The sequence below is a fragment of the Drosophila grimshawi genome, unplaced genomic scaffold, assembly GCF_018153295.1.
Source record: "Drosophila grimshawi isolate 15287-2541.00 unplaced genomic scaffold, ASM1815329v1 contig_1377, whole genome shotgun sequence".
Taxonomy (NCBI): Eukaryota; Metazoa; Arthropoda; class Insecta; order Diptera; family Drosophilidae; genus Drosophila; species Drosophila grimshawi.
In genome coordinates, this window is record NW_025062900.1 from 25,216,717 (window position 1) to 25,243,499 (window position 26,783).

General features: G+C 38.5%; 1 protein-coding gene across 3 annotated transcripts in view; it reads left to right on the plus strand.

Annotated features, from left to right (window-relative positions):
* Positions 1–26,783, plus strand: part of LOC6567113 (protein sickie) — a 178,903-nt gene that overhangs the window by 41,757 nt on the left and 110,363 nt on the right. For all 3 annotated transcript variants that reach the window (XM_043214691.1, XM_043214689.1, XM_032739645.2), the window contains exon 2: positions 11,903–12,073. In XM_043214691.1, coding sequence (XP_043070626.1) covers positions 11,903–12,073 — 171 coding nt within the window. The remainder of the gene's footprint in view (positions 1–11,902; positions 12,074–26,783) is intronic.

Genomic DNA, 26,783 nt, shown 5'->3' on the forward strand with positions numbered 1-26,783 from the left:
AGTGTCACTTCGGGGTAGTTTCAGAGGGAAGAATGGGAGAAGGAGGAGTAGGACGATTATTATTTGTGCATCTGGCGTAATATGCAATTATATATCATCAGCATAGTGAGCGATTCGTGCAATAGTGCAATAGATGGCTCCGCTTTCACGCCACATTAACTGCAATTAGTCTTCATCAGGTCAACATGACAACATCAGCAGCAAGTGCAGCAGCAACAGCAGCAACAGCAGCAAGTGGAACAGCAATGTGTAATTTGCTTCTGCATTGACTAAAAAACTGAATTTGCAAAAAATAACAACAACAAACAAGTTACAAGCGCATAGCCTAGAACCACTCCAAAGTGAACTTAAGTCAACATTCACACTGACATCCAGGCCACTTAGTTGCCATGTCGTCCGTTCAGTGTTGTACCTCCTTCTGTGGTTCAATGTCGTCTCTCCGCTCTAGGGTAGGTTGGAGGGGGAGTTGGGGTTAGCTGCTTGACGCCGTCGCTTGTCAACTGGCAAAATTGTTTGTAAAAATAGCGTGTGGCAATAGCATAAAACAGCACCAGCAACCGTAGCAGGCGCTGTGGGTAGCAATACCCTAGTTGTAGTTGTAGCTCCAAAGCTGTGAAACATGCTGCATATATTTAGATATATTCGATTCATCGTCTAGTTCCAGTGACACAGCTGGAAAGGGGGATGTGTCAGTTTCCTCTAGTTTAGATGGACATTTCTTGTCAATGCTGACTAGCTGACAGAGAAGCGGGTAGTTCTTGAAACCAACCCAAATATCCTACCCAAAAAGCATTCGGGTAAACAACAAAACTCCAGGGAAAAAAATACTAAGCGCCGAAAGAATTTATTCTCTTGAAAATATAATAATATTACTACGTGCTACACACTATACTATACAATTACTAAAGAATTTCACTTTCATTTGTTTACTGACTATATCCTCTTGAAAAAATATCTCATCAATAACTGAACCAATTAGACATTTATAAAAATTATTGCGCTTGCTAAGCATTAAAAAGGTTTCAATCTCATCAATCAATCCAATTTTATGGAGGAAAACAATAATTATTGTTACATAAAGGATTTCATATATTTGTTCTATGTTTTTTTGCAGCCAAAAAGAGTGTTTATAGCATTTATTTTTACACATTATTATAGCTTGAAACTTGACATAATTTAAAATATAATTTTACCCCTTTAGCTACTACTACTAAGCCTGTGCCTGTGATGACTTTGCAATTTTCTGAAGAAGCGTGACTAATATTTGTGCCAGCACTGTTTCTATGACTTTGCATGTTGCCAGCAAATTGTTGCACGTGGTCGCTGCTGGGTTTAGTTTGAATTTGTTGCCATATATTTACTTTTAATGGCTACAAAGCTAATTTTACACTGGCTTGACAGTTGACTGCACAACTGGAGGACAGGCGGATGGGTGTCCAGTGGGCTGCTTTAATATGGCTTAAAGTGTTAGTTGACTTGGCAAAAGAATGTAGCTGAAAATGCAATAAGTGTAAGTAAGAGTTGATTAAGTCGCTTGGAGAAGCCTTCAGTCCCAACCCTTAAGTTATATCTGTGTTTTCATTAAATATTTTTTTTCTTCCATTTAGCTCAGTCCATAGATTGTATTTTTTGAATTGTAAATTAATTTTGGAAGACGTATTTGCATTGCGCCTCAAATTGAAACTGAAAACTTTTCACTTCGTTTGCTCTGATATTGTGTTTCACATTTAGCTGTTGCTTGGCCATTGTGTTGCCCCCAGCAGACGCACACAGAACACACCACCACTCACTCAACCACCCACGCAACCCAACCATATGAAGAGCGTTTTCTTTTTACAACTATGCATTGTTTTGCTTCTTCTTCGGCTTTGCATTTACTTGTTTGTTGTAAATGTTAATGCTTTCTTCATGACTTTCCTTTTATTGTTTTTGGGGATACTTGCTGCCGTTGGCATCTAGCATCTGGCATCTGGCAGACGACGTTGAGCTCCCCTTTCACAATCTAATTGTTTATTTTGTAATTTAAATATTTTTTGTGTACTACTGCCAGATTTTATACGTATAAACTTGTACACTCCACATAGGGTTGAGTAATTGAAAATCTCATATTGCGCTCTGCTCTCTGAAAAGTGGGTGTAGAATTTAATTCAAATATTTTCATATGCCCTTTACAACATTTCCACTAAGCTTACTTAATCCATTTCCGTTTTTACGAGAATTCGAAACAAAATTTGGGTTTCTTTTTGGCGGCTGTTGTCTCGAAAATGTTGCTCCCCAGTTCGAAAATGTTGCCGAGCATTTTACCAAAAATAGATTCCCCAACTGGAGGAGAGAATCGAGAAAAGTTCTGTGTGTTGTGTTCAATTTTCTCAGTCTTACGCCGATCGCACGCACGTCGAGTCTTTGCGCCAAGTGAAATCGGAAAATAGTACAACGTGGAAAATACAAAATAGAAAAGCGTGCCCTGCATTTCCACTCCCCCCGCCAGAGCATCGCTTCTTTTGGCAGCATCGCGTGTGCGTGTTCGGTTCATTGAAATGCGCGTGGTCGTTGCCATTGCTTTTTAATGAATTAATTGCCGGGTTGTTTTCTTGTGCTTGTTGTGCGCTCTTATCTAAAAGGCAAAATGTAGTGCAGCAAATGGTTTAATCAAGTGGAATTTATGTGCTTGAAAAAGTGCAGTTAATTAAGTGTAAATACCAAACCAAAAATATATACAAAAATAAAATTGATAATGTTTTGGGTGATTCGCTCCTCATTTTGTTTCAACCAACCCTCTCGCTCAACTTCTTGTCAGCACAATAAAATGGAATAAAGCATGACGAAAAATTATGAAATGAGATTTATGATGAGATAAATGGCATTGTGGTCATTAATAAATCACTTTAAACAGCCCGCCGCATGCTATAATTGAATCGGGCGTTCATTAAATTCAGTTTTTATGCGGTATAAGCAAAAGCCAGTTAATTCCACTGGAGTGGCTAATAGACAAGGCCATAATGTTTGTTGATTACGTCCAACAAATAAACTGCACTCGCAAATGTTAATTACGTTCGATAGCTGCAAATAATTTAAAATATTCAATTTCATTTTTTCGATTTTTTTGTGTGTGTAAATAATGTTAAATAATCTAAAACAAATACATTAAAGTCAATAGCAGATTTTAATTTCAATATAGCTTCAAAAAAATTGTAAATAATTGTAGCTTCTGTATAAGCATTTTTTGAGGGCATTTCACAAGGAATTTCTTCTTTTTTTTATGTAGCAATTATATTTTAAACGTTAATCAACCTATTGAAAGGCTATAAAACATTGATTTGAAAAGGTATGAATGAATAATAAGAATTTCTAGCAAGAAGTTTGTCTTCAACTTTGAGTGCAGTGTTACAGAAGGAATCAAATCATTATCAAAAAGCTATGATTTCTAAAATGCGACTCACTTTTGACAAACTTATGCATGTGGAAAGTTTAGCATTTTGGCATGGATTTCGAATCAGAATAGCGTTTGCAAGGTTAAAGAAGAAGTTAAGTTATGACCAAAAACTACTGGCTTATGTAAATCGGGTAAATTAAGGAGAGCTTAGAGCCATCCCTACAAACACCATTATCAGGTCCTTCTGTAAGCGTGAGTCGACCTCAAATACCTCAAAAATTCCTTCAAATTAGAAGAGAAGTTCTCGTATACCATTGACAAGTTCATTGCATATTATCGATAACTGTCCCCTTTTATCAATTATCGATTTTGTTTACCAAATTGTATTTTTATATTGAAGAAAGTACCATGAGCAAGCCTACTAGCTGCTTCAGGGTATTTCCTAGTCGAGCTGCTGTTTTCTTACAGCAAAGATTTTTTTTACAGATATGTAAAATTGTAAATATATTTTATTGCTTGGTAATACTTTTTCCCCTTTTATAGGATTTTCCCTCGAATTTTCGGTACAAGGTCATGATTGAACTTTCGCATTTCTTATTGCATTTACAACAAATCTCACTTAGGCCCGAAGCTCTAATTATTTATGATTTTTTCATATTACCCGCATAATGTGGCAATTTACGAGCAACAGGACCCCAAACGAAACCCTTTTTTTTTTGGTAGCACCACCGCCGCCCCTCTTTTGTGACGCACTACAAATGAAGCCATTAGCTACGCGTGGTTTCTTTTCTTCACCTCCTTCCGCTGGCTCCCTCTCTCTTTCCCTGCGGCCATTACAGCTTTTATCACATTTTGTGCGTTGCGTTTGATTCTTTGCAAGCCGCTTTAAAATCACAGGAGGAGCTATAGGAAAAAAAGAGCCAAAAAGCTGCTTCAAAGGGGGTGCCAAACTTCGCAGTTTATTTGCGTTTGCCTTTCTCGGATATTCTTTACGTATGCACAGCCTGGGGCAAACTTTGATTGTTTCCGGCTGCTCTGGCTTTCATTTTCAAAGGCAATAGGCGGCACACGTTGCGTATGCGTAATGTCTGCAAGAGAAGGGTTGCATTTGGGGCAATTGTAACACTTCGCCCATTTGGAGTCTTTGTTACATATTTGCGAGAGGTGAGGTGGCCCCGGCACGCAATAGCGTTAACAGCTGTTAACAACATGCCATTCGTGCGGCATAATAATAAGGAAAAGCCAAGCGAAAAGTTGCCGCTGCCACCCACTTTCTGCCCTGATTTGTTGGCGCCTTTTAGCGGTAATTAAATAAACGGGCGGACCGTCAAAAAAACTTTTTGCCAAAAATGTGTTGCCGCATAATTAATTGAAAACATAATTAAATAAAAACAACAACAGAGCAGAAAAATTCGACAATGCGTTTGATGCTCACCTTTCATTGTTGTTCTTTTTTTATATTGTGGGTCAGTGTATTGGAAATTTAATGCCTGGCTGCTTGCTGTCCGCATTTCAGTGTAAATTTTCCCATTTTCTGTTTAGCACATGAGCCGTTAAAATGGAATTTTGTCGCCTTCTCGGCTATTTTTGGCCAACTTATTGATTTAGTCAGGGAGATTTTGCGGCAAAGTCCTTTGCTTTCATGCCCGGTAATTGTCCAATATTATTCAGTGTGTGTAGGCTGTTACTAAGGGCTGTCAACACACCCACACACACACACGTACACAGACACCCACTTACACTCACGTACTGATAGCAACAGCTGTGCTCAATTGCCCGTGTGCCCATTGACTTGACCCCACACACAGATCCTGTCCATCTGTGTGTTATACACTGTGGCTGCTCTGCGGTCAGCCTCGATGGACATTTGGCACTGTGCTCTGCTCAAACGGTCAACTGGTCAACTGGTCAACTGGTCAACTGGTTTTTTCACTGCAGATTTTATGCAAAATTAGTCAAGCTATTGAGGCGTAGGGCAATTAGTTAAATGCAGATAGAAAGAGAGAAGGAGAGTGGAGTGAGCAGGCGATGAATATCTCGGTCAAATCACTTCATTCATGTGGCAATAAAGTGTTCGATTAAGAGTCAGGCTGGAAGCCTCACTTCGAGTTTACAGCAGCTACAAATATCTTAATTTTATTGAACCAACTTTAATCTCTCAAACTGAGTTTAAGGAGCAGCATTTATTAAATCAAGCACAAAAGGGTATCCGTCATTGAAATCGGCCAAGTCTTCAAGTTGAGTATCTCTACAGAGGATAACACATATGTAGGCAGTTTCCGGCTTGCCTGGCTTACTGAATTCAATTATCTTGAGTTTTGTCCTTTGCCCCGCCACTAATTCGAGCACTTAGCCTCAGCTGGGGCCAGCGTTTTAACATCTCGCATCTCACCAAGGAGGACAATCCAATTGCCATAAAATGCCAGCGGCACTTGCAGACACAGACACATAGAGACCCGACTGAAAAAGTTTTGCCCAACTTTTGTTTGGCTGGGGATCATTTTGGGTTTCGGTTCTGTGCTTTCTTTTTTGTTTTTGGGATATTTTCCCCCAAAACTTGCATTTTTTTTCTATGTTTTGGCATCTTTGATGAGCCGGGCGCCGCAAGTAGGTCATATACATTTTTGATGAGTTGTCATTATTAAATGCGACAAACTGCCATTCCCCCCGCCACCCCACCTTGCTGTCATGGCAATCTTAAGGGCGGGGCAACAGGAAATACTGCCTGCCAAAAGTTTTTGCCTACTAAAAATACATGTATATCATTTATTTATGTGACAGTTGACAGACAACGTTGCTTTCAGTTTTTTCTTATCAGCAAAAATTGTTAATATACATAAATATATATACATATATAAATACAAAGATATATATATTGCGCTATTACAATGATGCGTCAAATATTTATTTATTATTTATGAAGATTTTTTTTATTAGATGTTGTTGTTGCTGTTGCTTTGCGAGAGTTGCCACAACTTCTGTCTAGTTTTTATGGCACAATAAAAGAAATGAGGCGAAACACATTGAGTTGAGTTGCCATTAATTGTGACAAAAATTGTTACCAATTAATGGAATGGACACAGAACAAAAACAGAGCAAAATAAGCTTCGCATGTGGTCGTCTGTTGTTGTTTCGCTCCGACTTTCAACACTTTTGTAGGCCCATGTGGGCGTCAGAATTGCTACAATAAATATGTCTATTTTGTCCACTTGACACACCTACATGAGGCTAGTGGGACAGACGCTAGTTAACTGTTGAAATAGGGGGTTATAGCGGCAATCGGTCCCCAAGTTTATTGGTTTTTATATCTGTGTAGATAAAGAGGGGTGTGCTCCGTCTTTAAGTTCTAAGAAGAGGAGGAGAGTGCATAAAAACTTAAAGTTAAATTTAATAGAAATGGACGACAACTTGTACAACTTTTAAAAGGAATTCGAGCAGATAAAATAAAATACAAAATGAAAATTTAGGAATGAAACTTTTAAGATTTTTAGAAAAACAATTTTATTTTATTATACAACCTAAGCAACCTAATAAGTTTATAAAAATGTTTTTATAGTTTGTTTTTTCTATTTTTTGTTTGTTTAGATAATTCTATTCTATTAATAAAGTAAAAATTAATCCCTGCATTAAAATTCCGTTAAGCCATCAATTGGATTAACCAAATAGTTGAAGTGTCCATTAAAACACTGTGGGCGACTATTTGATAAAATGCATTCAACGTTTTTACAGCATGTTTATATCAATGATTCCACTCAAATTATGTCACATGCCACATAAAATGTTGTTGCTGGGACACAAAGCAATGACTGTTGCCACTCTGAACTGAATTGACTCGATCTGGACCTGCTGCTCAAACACATGACAACTTGGCTGATTGGGCACATCAGCACGTCGCCAATCAGGCAGCGTTCATCATCAAAGCAGCCATTCCTCCCTGCAGCTGCTGACTGGTAATGAAATCAAAGTCATGAAGCAAAAGGTGCCATAGATTGTTTTGACATTACTTTCAAGTGTCAATTGGCAGAGATTTTCCTTTGAAGCAACTTCTTCGCCGCCCGTTGACTTTGAGCAAATCGAATTGAGAGCTGCTCAGCGCTGTGCAGTTTTGGTCAAATGTGATAAAGCGTCGATAATACAATCAAATTTAATGAGCTTTGCTGGCAGACTGAGCTCCATCACGAATCGAGGGTGGCTCTTCACTTGTTGTGTTACTTATCAAAGCAATTTTGGGCTTAGGCCCAACAGGTTGTCAATGGCTTTCACTAATCTTATCGATTACACCATCCTACAAAATTTTCATAAACATAAGAGCCTTACGGGAAAAAAAAACAACTTTTAATGGCATGTTAATTGAATTGTATTCAAGGCAAGTCTTAATTTATAAATGCAAAATAATCGAATTTATATTTTGTATTGATTGATGGGCGTCGGTACTTTGTTGCTGTGTGTTATCAAACACACCTGAATGCGCCTTAAAGCTCGAAGTATCTAAAGCTGTAAAGATGTTTTAAGCAACTGGAAACCAAAAGATAAAACATAAATCGACCTTTTTTTAACTGCTGGTTGTCGTTCGATTTAACATAAATTTTGTTGTGTTAAGAATTCGCATTACTTTGCCACCTGTCGATGTATATATGTGGGTGAATATATACTTGTATATAGCTGCCACATGCAAATTCCAATAAACTAAAGTACCCAACTCGAAACATTTGATAAAGAAGAAAACGGAACAAAATAAAAAAAGAAAGAAAAAAAGAAAGAAAAGCAAAAAGATGAGAAACAACCCCCCAGTGGCATTTTTCGTTGGCATTTCTGTCAAGCTATAAAATTTTTATCAGCATTACTTTTATTTTGACATTTTACTGACATTTCACAAAAGTACTTGGCGCCAAACGCCTGCGGACAGAGAGTTCTAGCCCCAGCGACAGCAGAGAGAAGAAAAGACAAGACAACTCATACGTAGATAAGAGCAAAACGATGGGCGGGCAGCTTCCTGTTAAATGGGCGTGGCATTTACAGGTCTCAAGTTTTGTTTGGTAAGCGCTTTTTCATTTACCAAATGGCTGTTGACCTTTTTCGCCTAGACCAAATTGATTTCCAGCACGATTTGTCAACCCCTTTTGCTTACGGTGCGACGGACCCCGGGCAACAAGCAACAAAACTAAAAATTTATCAGTCCAACAAAATTGTTTACGTTCGAAATCTGTAGAGAACTGTCGTTGACAAGGGTGTCAGGTCCAATTATGCATGAGCCGGGACTAGCAAACAACGGGGCCTGACTGCTGCCTGGCAGCCAACCTGTTGTTGTTTGCCCCACTCTTGAAGGGCACTTTCATTTTCAATTAGTTTGCCCAAGTGGGCGTGTGACTTTCAACGCCTGAACCAAACAGCAACAACATGAAATGGGCCGGACCGGTTCGCGACCGCGCCATTTCGTTCCGTTCTGTTCCGTTCCGTTCGGTTCGGCTCTTTTCCGTTTTGGGCCAGGGATGTCTGCCGTTGAAAAGGGTAAAAAATGAAGCTTAATGTTTATTATTATTATTGCATACTCTTCGGGGCGGCTGGCCCCGCCTGGCCCCACTGATAAGCCGTAATGTGTTGCGGTGTTTCAATAAAACTTTATCATAATTGACATTTTAATGGTGCAAGCAGAAAGTAAGGAACAAAAAATAAAAACACTTTGCTTACTCGCCTGGTGCTTAAAGCGGTAATTTTATATTTATGAAGCTGTAGATACACGGACTTAAAAACTGCCGAGGGTCCCATAAATATGACAAAAAAGGTGTATAATGTGTGATAATATGAGTGTGGAAAAAAATGATTACAGCGGAAAGGGTTATTGAGGTGGGAGCTCAGAAAGTGTCGAGAGCTGCAATCAACATTTTAAAGGGAAACATAAAACGGCTTTGGCGTAATTTTCAAAATTGTTAATAACGTGCTAGAACCGATTATATTCGCAGTACTAGGAAATAAAACATCTGTTAATAGTTGCCGATATACAAAATATACATTAAATAAAAGATGTCTTTTTTCAAATACTACATCGAATTGTGTTTAAATATGATCAAAGTAAAATATGTTTTTTGCCATAGATCCGATAAAAAAACATATTGTAATTATAAAAAGGAGGTCACCGAATAAAAAATAATTACCAAAGTGTTAAAAGATTGGATACTATCCATAAAAACAAATCAAAGAAAAAATTACTAAATTTTCTATATAAATAAAAAATGTCTTGCCAATGTGAAGTTTTTTTTTTAATTCTACAGCGAATTGTGTTTAAATATGATCAAAGTAAAATATGTTTTTTGCCATGGATCCGGCAAGAAACATATTGTAATAATAGTATTGAGGTCACCAAGCAATAAATAATGACCAAATACTGACTTTTAAAATAAAAAGAAACCAAAGAAAAAATTCCTAAATTTTCTATTTAATTTAACATCAAATGTGCTAAAAAAATATATAACTATAAACTATTACAAAGGAAATAAGTGCCAGGATGCTGGGACGCTGTGTCAGTTACCAGGGCTCCTGCGATAATATCAATGGCATATTGACGCGCGACTACGCAAAGGTTTGTAAAGCAGAGCAAGAAGAAGATGAGTTCCGAGTTGATTAGTCAATGAAAATTGCTTAACACTATTACACACTCTGCACTTTATACAGCACTAACTGAATTTTACTTACACATTTTGTCAGTTGAAGTGCTCATGGGGTTGTCAAGCTGATTGCAGCTATAGGAAGCGAAGCAGAGGAGGAATGTTTAGAGGGAAATGGAGGGTGGATGAGAAGTGCTGGCATATTTGCCACAAACACATGCCAGGGCAGCTGCCTCTTTATAAAGCAAGACAACTCCACAGTTTATGGCTATTTGGTTAGAGTCGAGACTCGGGCAAAGGCAAGGCAAAGGCAAAGCCAAAGGCAAAACAAAGCTGGACTCGCAGCAGGACAGGACCAAAACACGAAACAAAGTCGATTCCTTTGCCGTTTACTGTTGGTTGTTTGTGGATGCCACATTCGGTTAGACCCCAGGCAGCATATTTGCGGCATTGGCTTAGCCAGTTTTTGCTACTCGTTATGGCCATGGCTATATCCATTGCCATTGCCAATGCCACTGACACTGACAGTGACAGTTGCAGTTACAGCTACAGCTACAGTTACAGTTGCTGTTTGCCATTGCATTTGCTTAGCTATTTTGCCAGTGGCAAGTTTCACTTTATTTTTGTACAAGTCAAAGCCAAAGCCAAAGCCAAATCCAAAGTCCAAGCTTGAGCCTAATACCCCCGGCAGAGGGAGAGTTACAAAAAAATTGCATGAGCTAACTAAGTCTAGGCCAAACCATTGTTAAGAACTCTTTCCCCTGCCATTTCCTAACTGCTGCAAAGCTCAGTCGTAACTTGGCAAAAAGATAGACAAACAGACGGGCTAAAAGCACAATGCCAGCTATTTTTATTGCCAAGCAAGGCGAACATAAAATCTGTCGCATGCATATGGGAGGGAAAATAGAAAATGGGAATTAGCCGGATGAGCTATAATAAAAACTACGCAAGGATGTGGCTAACGATGTGCACAAAAGACAAAGCAGCTCTCAGCAGCAGCAACAGTAGCAGCAGTAGCAGAATCCAGTCTGGAAAACATTGCAAAAGTTTTCTACTCACTTGGTAATAGACCAAGAAAATGCGACAATAATAATTTCATAAAATTAGGTTCTATATTAAATCTAGTGAAATGAATATACCTAAAGATAATATGTTTACTGTGAATTCTATGTGCATACATGGAATCAACTTTAATATTTGCTTAGCCCAGCAAAATTCGACTTGGATTCTTCTCATAACAACATTTTTTTATTATACATTTTGATAACACAAAAATTCAACTGAAATTTTGAAAGAAAATATTTTACAACAAATTTAAAATGGAATTAAACTCGTAAATTGAAGTTTCAGCAAGAGAAATATTTAATAATTGAGAGAAAAATACTTTTTGTTATGCGTTCACAAAAAATATCTTATATAAATAATTCATTTTGTGTGCTGCATATTTTGGGCAGCATGCAACATATGCTCTCAGGATTTCCTATGTTAAGATAAGACCACAAAAGTCCTGTCCTGCAATAATTATATTTACTAACATTGAGTGGCAAATACGCATGCACAAACTTACACACAGACAAAGCTCATCGTTGCGTCGATGGCAACAAACTGTCGCACAGTCGCACAGATTTTCTTAACGACTCTTTAGAGGATTTTTGGCTACTAAATGGCTGGAGCATAATTTGCGTCGAGGAGAGACTGCAGACTGGCAAATATTTTGTACATATGCTGTCTGGGGCAAGAGATTTTTGTTGCTAATGATTTCCTGATAATCCAGCCAGTGGCTGCTGCAACTTGTGCAGCTTGTGCAACATGAACAGCTGTCGGAAAGTGTCCAAAAATGCCTAATTACTGCTTCTAATGGCCATTTTGTTTGCAGAACAAACTGTATTTTTTTGTTGAACCCCAACTACTTTTTTTGTGCTTGCAGATATACACGGACTGGGCCAACTACTATCTGGAACGTTCCAAATCGAAGCGAAAGGTCACTGATCTTTCGGCCGACTGTCGCGATGGCCTGCTGCTGGCTGAGGTCATTGAGGCCGTTACCAATTTCAAGGTGCCCGATCTAGTCAAGAAGCCAAAGAATCAACAGCAAATGGTGAGTGCGCAATCAAGCTTCCATATTTAAATGTGTCAGCAGTGTGTAAAAAATCATTCTGCAGAAATCTTGGGAATTAATTTTTTTAAAAAAATGAGGCATAGAAATAAATACAAAAATAGTTTTATGTTTGTATTTATTATGTTTTTTTTAATGAAAAATTAATAAATATTGAAAACAAATTTATGAAATTTATATAGCGTTTATTATGCATACTACAAATAAGCAAATAAACTAAAATAAGCAAATAAATTAAAATAAATAATGTATTATATTTATTCCGAATATTTAAATTTGTTGTTTGTCTTCTTTATAGATCTTTATAAATCAATAAAGAAAACGAAATTAAAAAATGTAAATATTATATTTAAAAATAAAACATTAAATATTGTTGTATATCCTGAGATATATGTATATATATACATATATATGAGTTTATTTCTATATGACGCATATTATTTGGTCTTAGCTCATTCGGTGTCTGTTTGTCAATTGCCCCGGCCTTAACCCATGACCGGAAAAGCCCACAACTCAGCCCCTGCACATTGCAACGAGCACACCTTAAACCCGGCTGCTTTTTGTTGACTTCACCGCAGAGCCGGCAAACATTTTCCACCAGAATCGCACGTGGAAAAATCTAACGCTTGAATTTTCAGCTACTGCCGCATGAGTCACTCCTTTTTGGCTGGAAATGCGTTAATTGTTTTTTACACACACACACACACATGCCAAGGGGGTCTTCATGTAAATGCGAAAAGCGAAACGTGAAAATATTTTACCATCTAAGTGTGTGTGTGTGTGTGTGTGTATGTGTGTGTGTGTATTTGGGGTCTTTTTGTCATTACGTGGTTTTCCGTACATTCGTCAACTCGTGCTGACTAACGGTCTAACTGACTAACTGACTGACTGATTGACTGATTGACTGACTGACAAGCACACACCCACTTTTTTTACATTTGATTTGGGGGTCCGTTTGCCTTTTGCCTGGGCGTACAACGGGGCGTATGAAAAACTTTGTGCAGTGCTCCTGGGAAATCCAGTTAGGCGCACTGCGTCTGTAAATGATTTCCGCCACGCTAAGCATTTGCCACCTGCGTCTGTGATTCGATTTGGATACGGATTTGAATTTGAATTTGAATTTGCTGTGCTGTGCTGGGCTGGGCTGCACTTCATTGCATTTATGAAATTAAAATTAAAAACTTTGGCAGCTGCCTGTGCAGCGTTTTTAAATTAACGCTCAGCCCGAATTGTCGAGATCTTCAGTTCCTTTGCTTTGGTTCTGGGTACGTCTGCAATTTCACTGCTTTTTCTTTTTCTTCATTTTTTTTTTTGGTTCCGTGCTCGTCTGCTACGTGAGCGGCGTTTAAACGACGCACAGAAGTAGACTTTACTTATTTTTTCCGCCTCGAGCCTAGTTAGGGGCACAAACAAAGCCGGCTGCTGTTGCTGCTGCCTTGGCATATTTTTCACGACTTGTTTTGGTTTGAGCTTTTCGTTTTCGCTCTGCGGCAAGTTCATTGCCGATTTAGGAGTGCAAACAAAGTCAGTCAGTCCATGAAATAAAAATTTATTTCAACTTTGTCAGTTTTTCGGCAGCTGACGTTTTGCATATTAAACAGAGAGACAACGAATGAGAGAGAGTCTTTGAGAAAATGATAAGCTCAGCTAAACGTGCGATGTGGCACGTGCTGCTGCAGAACCTAACAAATTGGCAGTGCGCCTCGAATATGGGCGTGGCTGCTGCGCGTTGACGTATGTGACATGGGCGCCAAATTGAGTTAGTTGCACTGCACTGCATTTTGGCCAATAGCAGAGGGCGGGGCTGAAGGCGGATGGGGAGCGAAAACCACTCCAAGCGCAAACTCAATTTGCCAATGGCTCCTAAAGGAATTTTGCAGCCAAAATTAGTCGATAGCATGTGAAATGTTTTTGTTCAAATTTCATCGTGATATCCCAGCGTGCTCTGGTATGCATGTGTGTGTGTGTGTGTGTGAGAGTTGGCGTGTATGTGGCAAATATAATTCCCAAGGCCCAATGAAAATTTACCAAATGTTCGCGGGAATTGTGCGCAAACGGCGGAACAGCGAAAAATTTGGTGTGAAAAAATACAAAAGATTTTTTAAAGAAATTTAAATGCCTTGCGTTTATATATTTTTTAGGATTTACTGATTATAATAAATAATTTTATATTTCAAGCTAGAATATGGTCTGCTGCTATCAAGTTTTCCCATAATTGGCTTACAAAATCATTCGATTTGTCACAAGGCTTTGCAAAATTGTTATTTTTAGAGTTGATTGGTTTTGAAAGTTTTGTTTGTTGCAAATCGTTTATTTTTCAATTATCAACTTTTACATGACCTGTTATTCATCTTTGCTTAGAACATCTTCATTTCCACTTTACATTTATGGCTTTGGATTTTTGTATGCAATTTCTTTTGCACTTGCAGTCTTCATCTTCAAATTAGTATGCTCTTTGCCATAGCTTTTAGCCTGGCTCACAACAATGCCGAGCTCTCCTGCTGCTGGCCGCGTTTCCATTTCAGTGCAAACAAACAAAGGCATTTGGAAAATTTTTCCATTTTCATTGTGTAGTTTTCCACTTTTTTTGCATTGCGTTGCATTCATCTCTGCCGCTGCTGCTGGACTATTGTTGCGTTTCGTCTGCAGTTTGTTTTTCATATTTGCACAGCGAAATGAAAAATCAACGCGCTAGCTGAGACACAAACCAAGTGCAGGGCACAGTTCCCAACCCCCTCGTTGGGCATAAACTCAGTGCAAGACACATTCAAATAGATTCAATAAAAACAAATATCTCGCCGCGTCAAGTTGAGTGTGGACTAAAGTAAATTTTACCAACTTTTAAATCAAATATTAAACTTTACTTAGTTTTTCCTTTTCGGTTTCTTTGGAGCGTGTTTTACTCCAAAGTTTGTAATCAACTTTTCCCCAGTTTGCCTTTTTATCTTCTGCCTTTACTTCTTTTAGCTGCTACTTCGGCGAGCGGGCAAACTTTACATGCGCTTTTCTATTTCCTTTTCTTTTTTTTTTTTTTGCATATACACCCTGCAACACACGTAGTGTAATATTTTTTTTACCACTTTGCTAACGTTTTTCTAATGAGTGACGACGGCGAAGGCGACGGGTCGCCGAGCTTGCGTAGTTGTATCCAAATGTGGCCAGAATCATGCACAGAGTACTCGAAATGCGAGTTGCCCGAATGCTGAATGGAAAAAAAGTGCAACTCTTGAAAAATCAGCGAATCGTTAAAGTGTTCAAAGTCAACTTTTACAGACCGACTTTTAAAAGTGCCCGGCAAAAAGTTAAGAGCCCAAGCGACACGGACTTTAAAAGAGCTTTTTAAAGTAATTTTGTTTTCTCATTTTGAAAGGAGTTAAAAACATATTTTCAACTTTCCCAAGGTAAATAAATGATATTATTTGTTGAAATATGTTTGAATATCGCAGCAACGATTAATACTTAAGTATCGCTATATCGATTAGTATCGAAGATCTGGTCACACATGAATTGTCTTTCTTTCTTACTGCGTTGTATTTTCCTAAGTTCAAAAGTTGCTCTCAATTCTTCAACAAGTAAAGACGCACTCGCGCATAATAAATATAATCCATAATAAGAAACTGCATTTAACTCTTCATTTTTCCACGCCATTTACAACATTATTAAAGGCAATTTTATTTTTTAAATGCATTACAACAAAAAGTATTTTTTTTTTAAATGTCTTAAATAAAATTCGAAAGGAAAGCCAATATTATTATTTAAAGAAACACTTCAAATGCAGTGTTTTTCACCATTGTGTTTTCCTTCAAAAACGCACTACAATTTGAATGCAAATGTGGATAAAGTATAGAAGTTGGTGGAGCAGTATTTAACAAAAGGCAATTTCAAAATGAATTTTATTATGGCACTAATTTGATTTCGCCTGTACAAGTTCCCCTGTCCCTGTCTCTTCCTCTAACTATCGCTAGCTTTTACTCCTTTGTTTTGGCTGGCACATACACACAGGATTTTTAGATTTTTCCAATCAAATATGTAAATAGCACACAAGCAAAGGTATAATCTTAAAAGAGAAATGAAATCAAAATAATCTCCGGTTACATCTTATATAATTGGCAAACTTGGGTTCTCTAGTCGGGTTCTCTTGCCTCTTGTTGCTGCCTCGCTTGTTTCATTTGGTTGGTTGCGTCGATTGCAGGCAAAGCCTTTTGTTGTACACAATTGCTATTGTTTGTTGTTTTTCTTGTTGTTGCTGCTGTGCGTTGCCTTTTCCATAAGCTGTTTTGCAGTTATTAGCATTGCAGAAACAACAACAAGTCAATTATTATGTAATTAAAGTAAAACAATATCTCGATTAAATGCGCTCAAGTGCTTTGCACACCAGAGCAAACCCAACTTTGCTTTGTTGTTTCGTCATGGCTGAATAAGCCGCTGTCCACAGATAGGATATGAGCGATTTAAATTCTATTCAACATTTCCTTCAACTTGAATGACTGATTAGCAATTCAAGTGATTGCAGCTGTGAACACTTTAATAGTTCTTGCTTCACTCGGGAATCAAATATATATATATTAAATACTGCTTAACAAACATTGATTTGATTGATTATACATTATAGCATCTCAATTCTTAGTTAACACTATGCTGAACTTGTTTGTCGGCGTCTGCTCAACTTTTCCTTACTTTTCAATAGTTTTTTTTTCCTGTTATCAATGATGGAAGCTTTGTGTTTATTTTTCTGTTCTTTAATCAGTCAATTCCAGGGAAGCTTTAGTTGATTTCGATTGGTGCGAGTCGTAGCCTTTGGGGCATGCATAAAATATCGCACACCAACTATCCCCCATTTGGCAACTCAAAGCAGTAGCTGACGTTGGCTTTATCTAAAATGAAATCTGCTTAGGTAGCAAAGACTGCAGCCAGTCAGCATATGCTCTACCTGATAGAACTGACACCCCTACCAACCGTTCAACACTGCCACAACTACCTACCCCTTTGTGAAGCTGGTGGAAGACAGGTCCAGCTGGGCAGTTCAGCATGTGGCCCACATTGAAGTTCATTAATGCAACCGTTTCCTCAGCTATTTTTACTCAAATTGCATTTTTTAATTGTGCAAGCAATGCATCGAGGTTTTTTATGGCAACATTAAAGAGTTTACAGAGCAGGCAGCCAGCCAGGCATTGCTACAAGTGGAAGTTGAAGCTTTTGGCCTGTTTACATTTCAATTTTTTCTAAATTTAGTCGATTTCTGCTACCGACTGCGACTTGCACAAGCGGCCACAATGAAAAAACATCAAAAACAAGAACAACAAAAAAGAATTGGGTATTTTGCAATTGTGTGAGGGACGCCAAAGTTTTGTAACCACAAATCAGGCGGTATAAACTTCTGCAACGGCCTTTTGCACGTGCTGCGCCCATAAATTCCGCACACAAATTAAGTTTGCTGTTGGTGTGGAGAGGAGGGGAACAGAGGCAGCCAATCAATGGCTGCGCCACAAGTTGCATAAATTAACAGTTGCACGTGAGTAGCAGCAGCAGCAGCAGCAGCAGCAGCAGCAGGATGGGAAAATCACTAAAAACTTTCAAGTACAGTTGCCACATTAAAGTTTAGTTTCCGTTTCCGTTACAGTTTCCGCTTGATTGTAATTTTTCAATTAAACAATTTGCAGCTGTAAACCCTTAAGCGGCTGTGTCAAAAAGTTGCCAACATATTTATTATTGTTCCTCCCGTTGTTGTTGTTGCTGTTTGTGGCAGCTCAAAGTGCAATCGCAAAAGTTTGTTAATCATACGCAATGTTTGCCTGAAGTCCAAAGCAAAACAAGCCACACACTAATATTCCACCATATTACTTTCATTTCTGTTGCAAATGCGCTACGCTCAAGCGAGCATTCGTGGAAAGTGGGGCATTTGAAATAGGTATACAAATAGTTTAGTGGCATCAATAATAAAGTTTTGCAAAAAGAATGCAAAATGTCTACTTTTAATCCGAGTCGAATTAGTCAGTTGTCAGTAACTATGAAAGTAACTATCTGCATTTTTACTTTACGCGGAACAGGTTTATTGAAATTTGTCAATATCCTATTCAGTTTCGATTATCAAGCTCAGAAAAATCAACAACTTTATAGATATCTTCAATCTAATCATTTGGAGATCGTTTTATTCTTGCAGGCTTACTTATATTTATCGATAATTTCTTCCGTTTCGCTATGATCGATATAAATCAATTACAAATGCTGAAAAGACAACAATTTTAAAGACACGTATTTCTGTATTTCTTAGCAAGTATTTATGTATATTTCTTACCTTATCGTACTGATTATCTGTACACATTTGCTCATATAGTTAAAGACTTGGCTGCAGTGTATTTCGTAGTCGAGCTCTCTCGACTAGAGCATTCTTGTTTACTATTCTATGCTTTTAAAAGATCTTATCGTCATGAAAACATAATCGCTTATGAAGCACTTTTGAATACAAATTTTAATAAATGTTAATCGTTAAACATTTATTTAAAACTAGTGTTGTGAGTCTAAACTTTAGCTGGTTGTGAAATATTATTTATTGATAGCAGAGTATTTTGTGCTTACGAAAAAATAATAAATTTCTCGCTTATTTTCGCAGTTGATGTTTTTGTTGTTTCTGATGTTGTTTTGCTGTTGCACACTGGTCAAAGTTTCGCAAAGCTTTCCAATTACAAATGTAAATCCTCAAACTATGAAAATATGTGTGTGCGTGTGTGTGTGTGTGTGTGAGCTTGTATTGGTCAGTTGAGAGAAGTGAAAGACTGTTTTTAGCTTTTGGCTCAACTCTGGTCAGTGATGCGATAATTATCAAAACAGGAGCATTAGTTGCAGATAACTGGCAAGAATTGAGGCTGAGAACTTGTCGTTTGTGTGTGTGTGTGTGTGTTGTTGTTGGTTGTTTGTTGATGTTAGCGGAAGTGAAACACAGCACAAAACTCAGTTGAATGTGTTGAAATTGAATTCTATTTTGGTTGGCAAAACTCTTGCCAAGATTCACGCACTTAATTAGACACGGGGCAGCATCTTTCATACAGAGATCGCTTGCCGCTTCACCTCCAATTGCAGCTGCCTGGCGAACTGACGAGTCGACAAACCGACAAACTGACTGACTGACTGACTGACTGTCTCGACTGGTTGGAGCTGGTGCGGACTTCAAACGCTCCACGTTGCGCATTCGACCTCATTTTGGTTCGCAGCAAAGATGTGCCGCTAATTTTAGACAGGAGCCAAGTCTTTTACAACATACACAGCATGCATGTATATGTGTGTGTGTGTGTATTTATGTTTGTATCCGTAGTGTGTATATATATATTTATATATATATATTTATAATTTCACTTGCCAGATCGCTGGCACAGGTTGACCCGGCCGACATTTTGTTTTCAGATTTATGAGGCGTTGATGATGATCATCATTCAGGCCACAACGGCTGAAGGCCAAACCATAACAGAGTTCATTGCAATTTATCACTTGCCAGGGATTACTGCCAGCCTTTGTCATCCACCCTGCACCATTTGCAGATCTTTCCAGATCACAGTATGTGCGCATATTAAATTTATGCATGCAGATCTTGTGCACAGTGTATTATGAATTGTTAAACAGATGTGCTATAAAATATGTATATACATATGTAACATACTTTTGACACTTTTGTGTTATATTTAGTTGTTATTTTATTTTCGTTAATTACAAATATTTGCATATTAAAATGAGCTCCGCTAGCGTAATGCGTATATTTTTTTGACAGACTATAAATCAATAAGCAGAGCTCAATTATTTACCGTTGTTTTACATTTGTCGTTCGTTGTACTTCGTGATCATGATGTCAACGATATTTATTCAAATACGAAATGAGCTCAATAATGATCGTAAACATGATTATCATTTATTGCTGCTTTGCTTATGTTTAATTGTTTGGTTTTACTGTTTGTTGTTCTGTTGATTTGCCAACTCGACTTGTGCTCGTCGTAAATCATCATGTGGAGAACAACAACAACACTCGCAACACTTGGCCTACTTTCTGTGACTCTCGAGAGTTCTTCTGCTTTTACTCTGCCTTTGTCTCAGTCACAGTTTGTAATTGCGGCACGTTTTTGCAATAAAAATTTATACGCAACTATTGAACTCGCCAATTTTTAATGAATGAATATTCATACTCATATTGATTGCTAGCTAGTTGTCATGCCGTCAATCTCACTCACTCTCTCACGACCATCAAGAAAAAAATAAAAATAAACGATCCATGTTGTTGTTGTTGCTGTTGCTGTTGCTGCTGCGGAGGCTGCATGCCTGATGACTTATTGAAAATTCCATTTAAAAATTGTTTACTCATTGCTCCCAGAACGACGAAGCAGACACAACGCACACACACTCACTCAAACACACACACACACACATATACACCCACAATTGTGCGATCAACTGTCAAGAAAATAAAAATCAAAATTGAACAGTCGAAATTGTGTTTATGTCTGGGACAGCAGCAAAAGCAGCAGTAGCAGCAGAAACATCAAGCAAAACAAAAAAAGAGATAAAGCGAATAATGGAAGAGGGCAGAAACAGATCAGCCGCGCACAAAACATGACTTTGACAATATATTTTTGGCAACATGTATCTGGGCAACATCTAGTGTTGATCATGAACATGTTTTGGCTTTTTAAATGCAAAAAAAGCCAAAAAGTTGTTATAAATTATTTAATTATTATAAAAACATAAAATAACTTATACATAAAACAAAGCAATAAGCTATATTTTCTATGAAATTTATGCATACAACTATAGCCTTAACTTTTATCAGTTAAACTACTTTTTTGATGACACGTTTGCTTAGCTGCAACTACGCCAAGTGCTTAGCAACATGGCAAATGTTGCTAAGCACTTGAGACGCATCAGCAACAAACACAACTACAACAACACAAACCTGTTTGACGGCAACACACCCCCGCCAACAGCTGGTCGAACAATAAGAAGAGCAAAACGTTTGTGACACGATCGAACATGATCGTTGGCCATCGACAATCAGCGTTGTGACTGCTACGATCATTTACGATCTGTTCAGTCGGCAACCAACTGTTGCTGCTTTCGGTTGTCCGTTGAATGTTTGTGTTGAATATTGTGTGTTCGTGTTCGATTCGCGTGCGTTTTCTGTTAACGCGTCTGCGCAACGCTGCGAGCGTTGGTATTTGTGTATATATTTGTGTGAGCAGCCAGCTGAAAACATTTGGCCACAAATTGATGGCTAATTAAAAGCAGCTGATGGCGCATAAATGCGGCGAGTGTGTGATAAAAAATAACTAAAAATTGTGCGAATTATTCGCGTAAATTGCTCAATTAAAGGCAACAAACTGTAGAAAATTGTCTGTGGCTGATTTCATGCTAATTTCTAGCGGAGCAAACAAACAAAAGTATGAAAAATAGTATACTTAATTGTGCGAGTTGATTGCCTTAAATGTTGCTGATTTCATCGGGCATTATATCAATTAAAGAAATTGTACAAAAAGTGCTCGCGTTTTAAGTCGCCTTGCTCCAATTATTGTTGGAGTTCAGCTTTTATTATTTGTTGGGGTTTTTGGTAGCCAGCCGACAGCCGACAGCCGCCAGCCACTCCAGTGGCTCCGCATGCAGGTCAAGTAGCCCCCAACTGGCCATCAAAACAAACAAACGGCAACAACAGCAACAGCAACAACAACAATATACACAGAGGTAAATGAAAATGTTGGTGGCCAACTGCTGGTCACAAACTTCACTGGATTCGAGATGTTTATCAGTTTTCCGTAAAATAAAATGCCCGAAATTAACATCAAATCAACATAAACAATGCGAGAGTCGTAAAATAGCAGTCAACACGCATGCCACAGAAATATGTAAGAGCCGCGAGCTGTGGCTAATTATCGTGACACCAACTGTCAAAATCGGAGGGCGTGAGCCATGCCACGCCCTCTCATCTTCATTTACCTACCTACCTAGCTACCTACGCGCACAATGAGCTGTGTGTATTTGATATATCTTCTCTTTTTATTTGTCTCGTGTTTATGTCCTGTTGCCCTCGCATGCAATGACTTTCACTGCGGCCCTTCCCGGACTCTCAGATACGTAATCGGGATTCGAGACTACTCGGGATACCCCCGAGTGCCCTGCTGCCCCTTGTTGTGTCGCGCCTTGTGTCTTTTGCCTTGTGCCTTCAACTTCGCCTCGCCTTTTGTTGTGCGCAACACAACTCACCTACATGCACAGCCTGGCCTTTTGTGGCAGGCGTGTGCTGCCAAAAAAGAAAAGGAAGAAGAAGAAAAGTACGTGCCCATATTCCAGTTAAAGCGGCTCACAGCTGTGCTGCAACAGTGGCGCACTTCAAAAGGGTGCAAGTAATTCACGAACTGAAATTTACCAATTAACAAGACTACTACGTAAAATTAAAATTATTGTGTTAAGGGTTGATTTCCTAAGTCTTGACTTGGGTACTTATAAATATAGATATAGATATAGATATGTGTATATCATCTTGCATTTTTACACACATTTCAATTGAGTTATCTTAGCGATTGTCAAATTATCGATTATCGATTGAATAAACGTCTTATTCCTGATATTTTTAATGGGTATTATTTAGGCTTACTTTTGTTTGCTTCATTTGCCTTTGTATGATAATATTAGAGCCATATTAATCGCTCCAAAATTTCCCTTCTCTAGTTTTCAGCTTAGGCCACTAAAGAAGCACTTAGTTGACATAGCTGCAATTATTTTGGGCTTAATATTGGAAAGAGTGACACAAGAAAAAGTAGAATTTTCATCGCTCCTAAAAACCCCCTTTTCCAACTCTTAACCCACGCCACTGTGTTTCTTTCATAAAATCCTCGTCTTTGTAACTTTCGTTCCATATCATTTCATTTGTGTACAACATTTTGCCTAGTTTATTGTCGTTTTTATGACTGTTGGCCCTAATGAATGGACCAACATGTGATGTTGGCCATAAAATGGCTCACTCTAAATACAAAATTGTATAATTATTATTGTGATTATTATTGGTGTTGTCGTTATTGTTGTTATGCTGATGGCCTTATTACGGAGCCCCTGTTGAGGCATTGTTATCAGCGCCTTGTCAAATTTTAATAAACTGCCCGAGGGCCAGAAACCACTTGTGTGGTTGGTTTAAGCCACAGCACAGCATTCGCAACTGGCCAAGTAGCCAGCAGCTAAATCTAAATCGGAGAGTTTCTACGGTCGCCACCCGCTGAGCGTTGAACCCAAAAGTCAATGCCGGCTATCAGTCAGCTGTTGTTTGGGCCAACTGCAAAATAAGTGGCTAATGAGCTTTTATTTGTCAATGACAGCGAGTTGGGAGATGGAGGAGACGATGCCGATTGCGATGGTTTAGCGATTCATCAAGCCTGGCTAAGCTCAGCTTGGCCAAATCGACCGTCAAATAGAGCCTGACTCTGCTGATTGTCAAAGAGCTTAGCTGTTTATTAATTTAGCAAGATTTGCGGCAGCAGTCAGCCAAAGCCACATTAAATTTCATTTCTGGCTAATTCAAACAAAAGCTCAGCCAGCCTTTGGTGGGAATAGTGTTGGGAGGGGGGAGTGGCAGGAGTTGGCACGGCACCATGACTGTCTCGAGGGGCAGCACCAGCAGCTGTCAGCTGCGGGGCCAGACAGAATTAGGCTTTTTGTCTAGCCAGATAAACGTTGATACGGCTGCAACAGCAAACGGCTGTTGCAACGGTTTTTGGACTTTGGCCTCAAGCCGTTTGTGGCTGCTGCTGTCGCTGCTGTTGCACATTGAGCTGCCACTGTTGATGATGAGTCACGACTTCGAGTGCGTTCATGTGTCAGTGTGTGTTTGTATCCAAGTGTGGCATGAGCGCAAAGTGGAAGGTTAATGCCTCAAATGAAATTGAAAACAAACGTGAAGAACTATTTTTTTCTTTTTCAACTCAACTGAACGTAATTTATGGACTCATTTTACAGTGATTTCAATCCAAATGATGAGCTTTTTATAGGAAATTTATGCATTTTTGGAAAATGTGCTATTTACTGATCAACCTATCTTGGACTTTTTCAATTTCAAATTTGAATATAATTCTTATTAAACTTAATTAAAAGCAATTTCTGTATGACTTACTTAATTAAATAGGCAATGAAATGCCGTAAAATTTGCATTCATTAGTGGAGTTATTGTTAATAAAATTGAATCTTTTATTTGTCTACAGCTGTATTTATAATTAAAATCATATTCAATATTTTGAAGGCTATTCAGGAGGTATATAACATTTAAGCTGTTGAAATTGCCAAAGAATCAAAGCAGAAATATATGTAAATATTTAAGAAAATGCATTTATTTTAACCACATAGACTATCTCAGTTCTGAAGCTGAACTATAGTAATAGATTGTGATATTCTTGAAGTTCTTAATAAACTAAATGATCTGCGATCCAAAAACTTTTCTATGCCTACATAAATATAAACGCAAATTAAATAGTATAAATAAAGTAGAAACATCCCTTTACATTTTGCCTCCATTGCAATCAAATCGAAAAAAAAAGAAAATATATATATGTATATATATATATATATATATATGTATGTATAAGAATCCCACAAATCCAGCCAAAATCTAGCTGCATATTGGCTGCAGCAAATGGCAGCTAATCAGACAGGCGCATTTGCTGGCTAAGTCGGCACATTAATGCCAAAGACAAAAGTGGGTCAAGTTTTCTGCATGGCTTTCGATTCGCAGTGTTTCGAATCGATTTGCGAACGACAAATGGCAACGGTATTTGTCTCTTGGCTCTTGTCTCTTGGCTCTTTGTGTGTGTCTCTAACAACTTCCGCAACACATTTGTTCAATTTGCAAAGCACACATTTTCAATGCTCAATTGTGCCCAATTATTTTTGGCATGTGCGCAAAAGGTGTGGAAAGTGTTGCCAAAGCCATAAATTGTTTAGCCAATTAGTAGGGTTGTCGTTCGTCTATTAGCACGACTCAATTAGCAGGTCGCTGTAGAGCTTGTGAAAGCCCAAGCAAAACAATGCGCTCAAAAGCAAATACAGATTAATTAGAACTTCATTTCCGCTTAGGTGCTATACATTGACAAAATGTTGTAGCACAAAATAAAAACATGTTTGAATCGTGAAACACAGTAGGTCTTGGATACTAAGCAAAGATACTCAACTGAGAAGCGAGGAAAGTCACCTCAGGCAGCTAAAATCAGAATTGATTTAAGCAATTCATTTTCATGGAGTAGAACTGACTTCGAATACGCACAGGGCTCTTGTAGACTAAGAAGTCTCATAGATAAACTAGGTTTACTCAGTAGCGGAATTTGCACATTTTGCGATAATCAATAGGAATCCTCAAAGACAAAGTTTTAGCCCTACAAAAATTCTTCAATTCGTTAATGAATATGGGTTAATGATCGAGCTATAGGCTCAGAAGGGGCCCAGTAGATCGAAATAATAATAAGAAAAAGCAAAGAATTAATTTATAGCAATTATTTTTCACCTTTTATCGTGTCTTTTATTAATGTTTATATTTCCTCAGGTATCGCAATATAATAATGCCTAACGATTTTAGCTACTGGCAACCCGTAAAATAAATATTGACAGATGCATATTCATATACATTCAAGATTAAGTTTTATTCTAGCTGGGAATTCAGTTGCCTGGAAATTAAGCTGCCTCAGCAATCGCTGTTGGCCTACACACTTAAAGGTGGTTTTCACCGGAACTGTCTAGAAAACATCTCATAATTAAGTGGCCTTAAACTGCGGCAACTCTTTGTCCTCACTGGGTGTCATAAATCCCACTGTCCTGCTCACTGACTCGACTGTAAATAATCCAAACATTGTAATCGCCAACGGCACGCGCTCTAAAGATCTGCGATCTGTCGGACTGTCTGACTGTCCGTCTGGCGACCGCATTAAATACAAATAAATTCATCACAAAATTCACGCAAAAAAGGTTTTTGAACTCGCCGGCCAAAATGTTGAACCGGTTTCTACACCCGGCTGTCCATCCGAGTCGTGAGTCAGTTGGTCTCAGTGCAATTTGAACGCCCATCGCCAACTTGAGGCTCAGGCCCCAGTGTGAGTTGCATTCAAGGTCAGCGCGGGCGCAGTTTATTTGCGGTTTTGCGAAATTTGTTTGCCCATTGCCCGGAGGGGACTCCTCTGTCCCTGGTCAGCGGTTCAGGTTTAAGCTTTGTTTACGGCATTGTGGTGCTAATTGTGGCGCATCAATAAAGCGCGCCAAGGAACTGCCGACGCCTGGCGTGGCCTGGCCTGGACTGGCATGGATTGGCATGGACCGCACGCAGCACAAAGCCGCAAAGGGCCAAAAAAAAAAAAAAAAAACACAAACACAAACATAAAAAAGAGAAACCACATAAAGAACGGAAATGGGCGCTACAAATTAGCGCGACGCTTCGCGAACTGAGCTCCGTTAATGGTCGAGTGTGTGAACAATTTTTACTCACTGTAAATTTGTCTGTGTGTGGCCAGCATTTCTTGTCAAAGTAAACAAATTATTTGATTTCAGTTGTTTGACCGCCTGCGGTTTCTGCGGCTTGTTAGGGCCACGAATTTGGCGGCAAAACTTCACTCGTAAAGCTCTTTGCAGAATTTACGCTAGATTTGTGGGCGAAGTTTTCATATTAATTATGGGGCAACTTATTGTTATCGGTGTT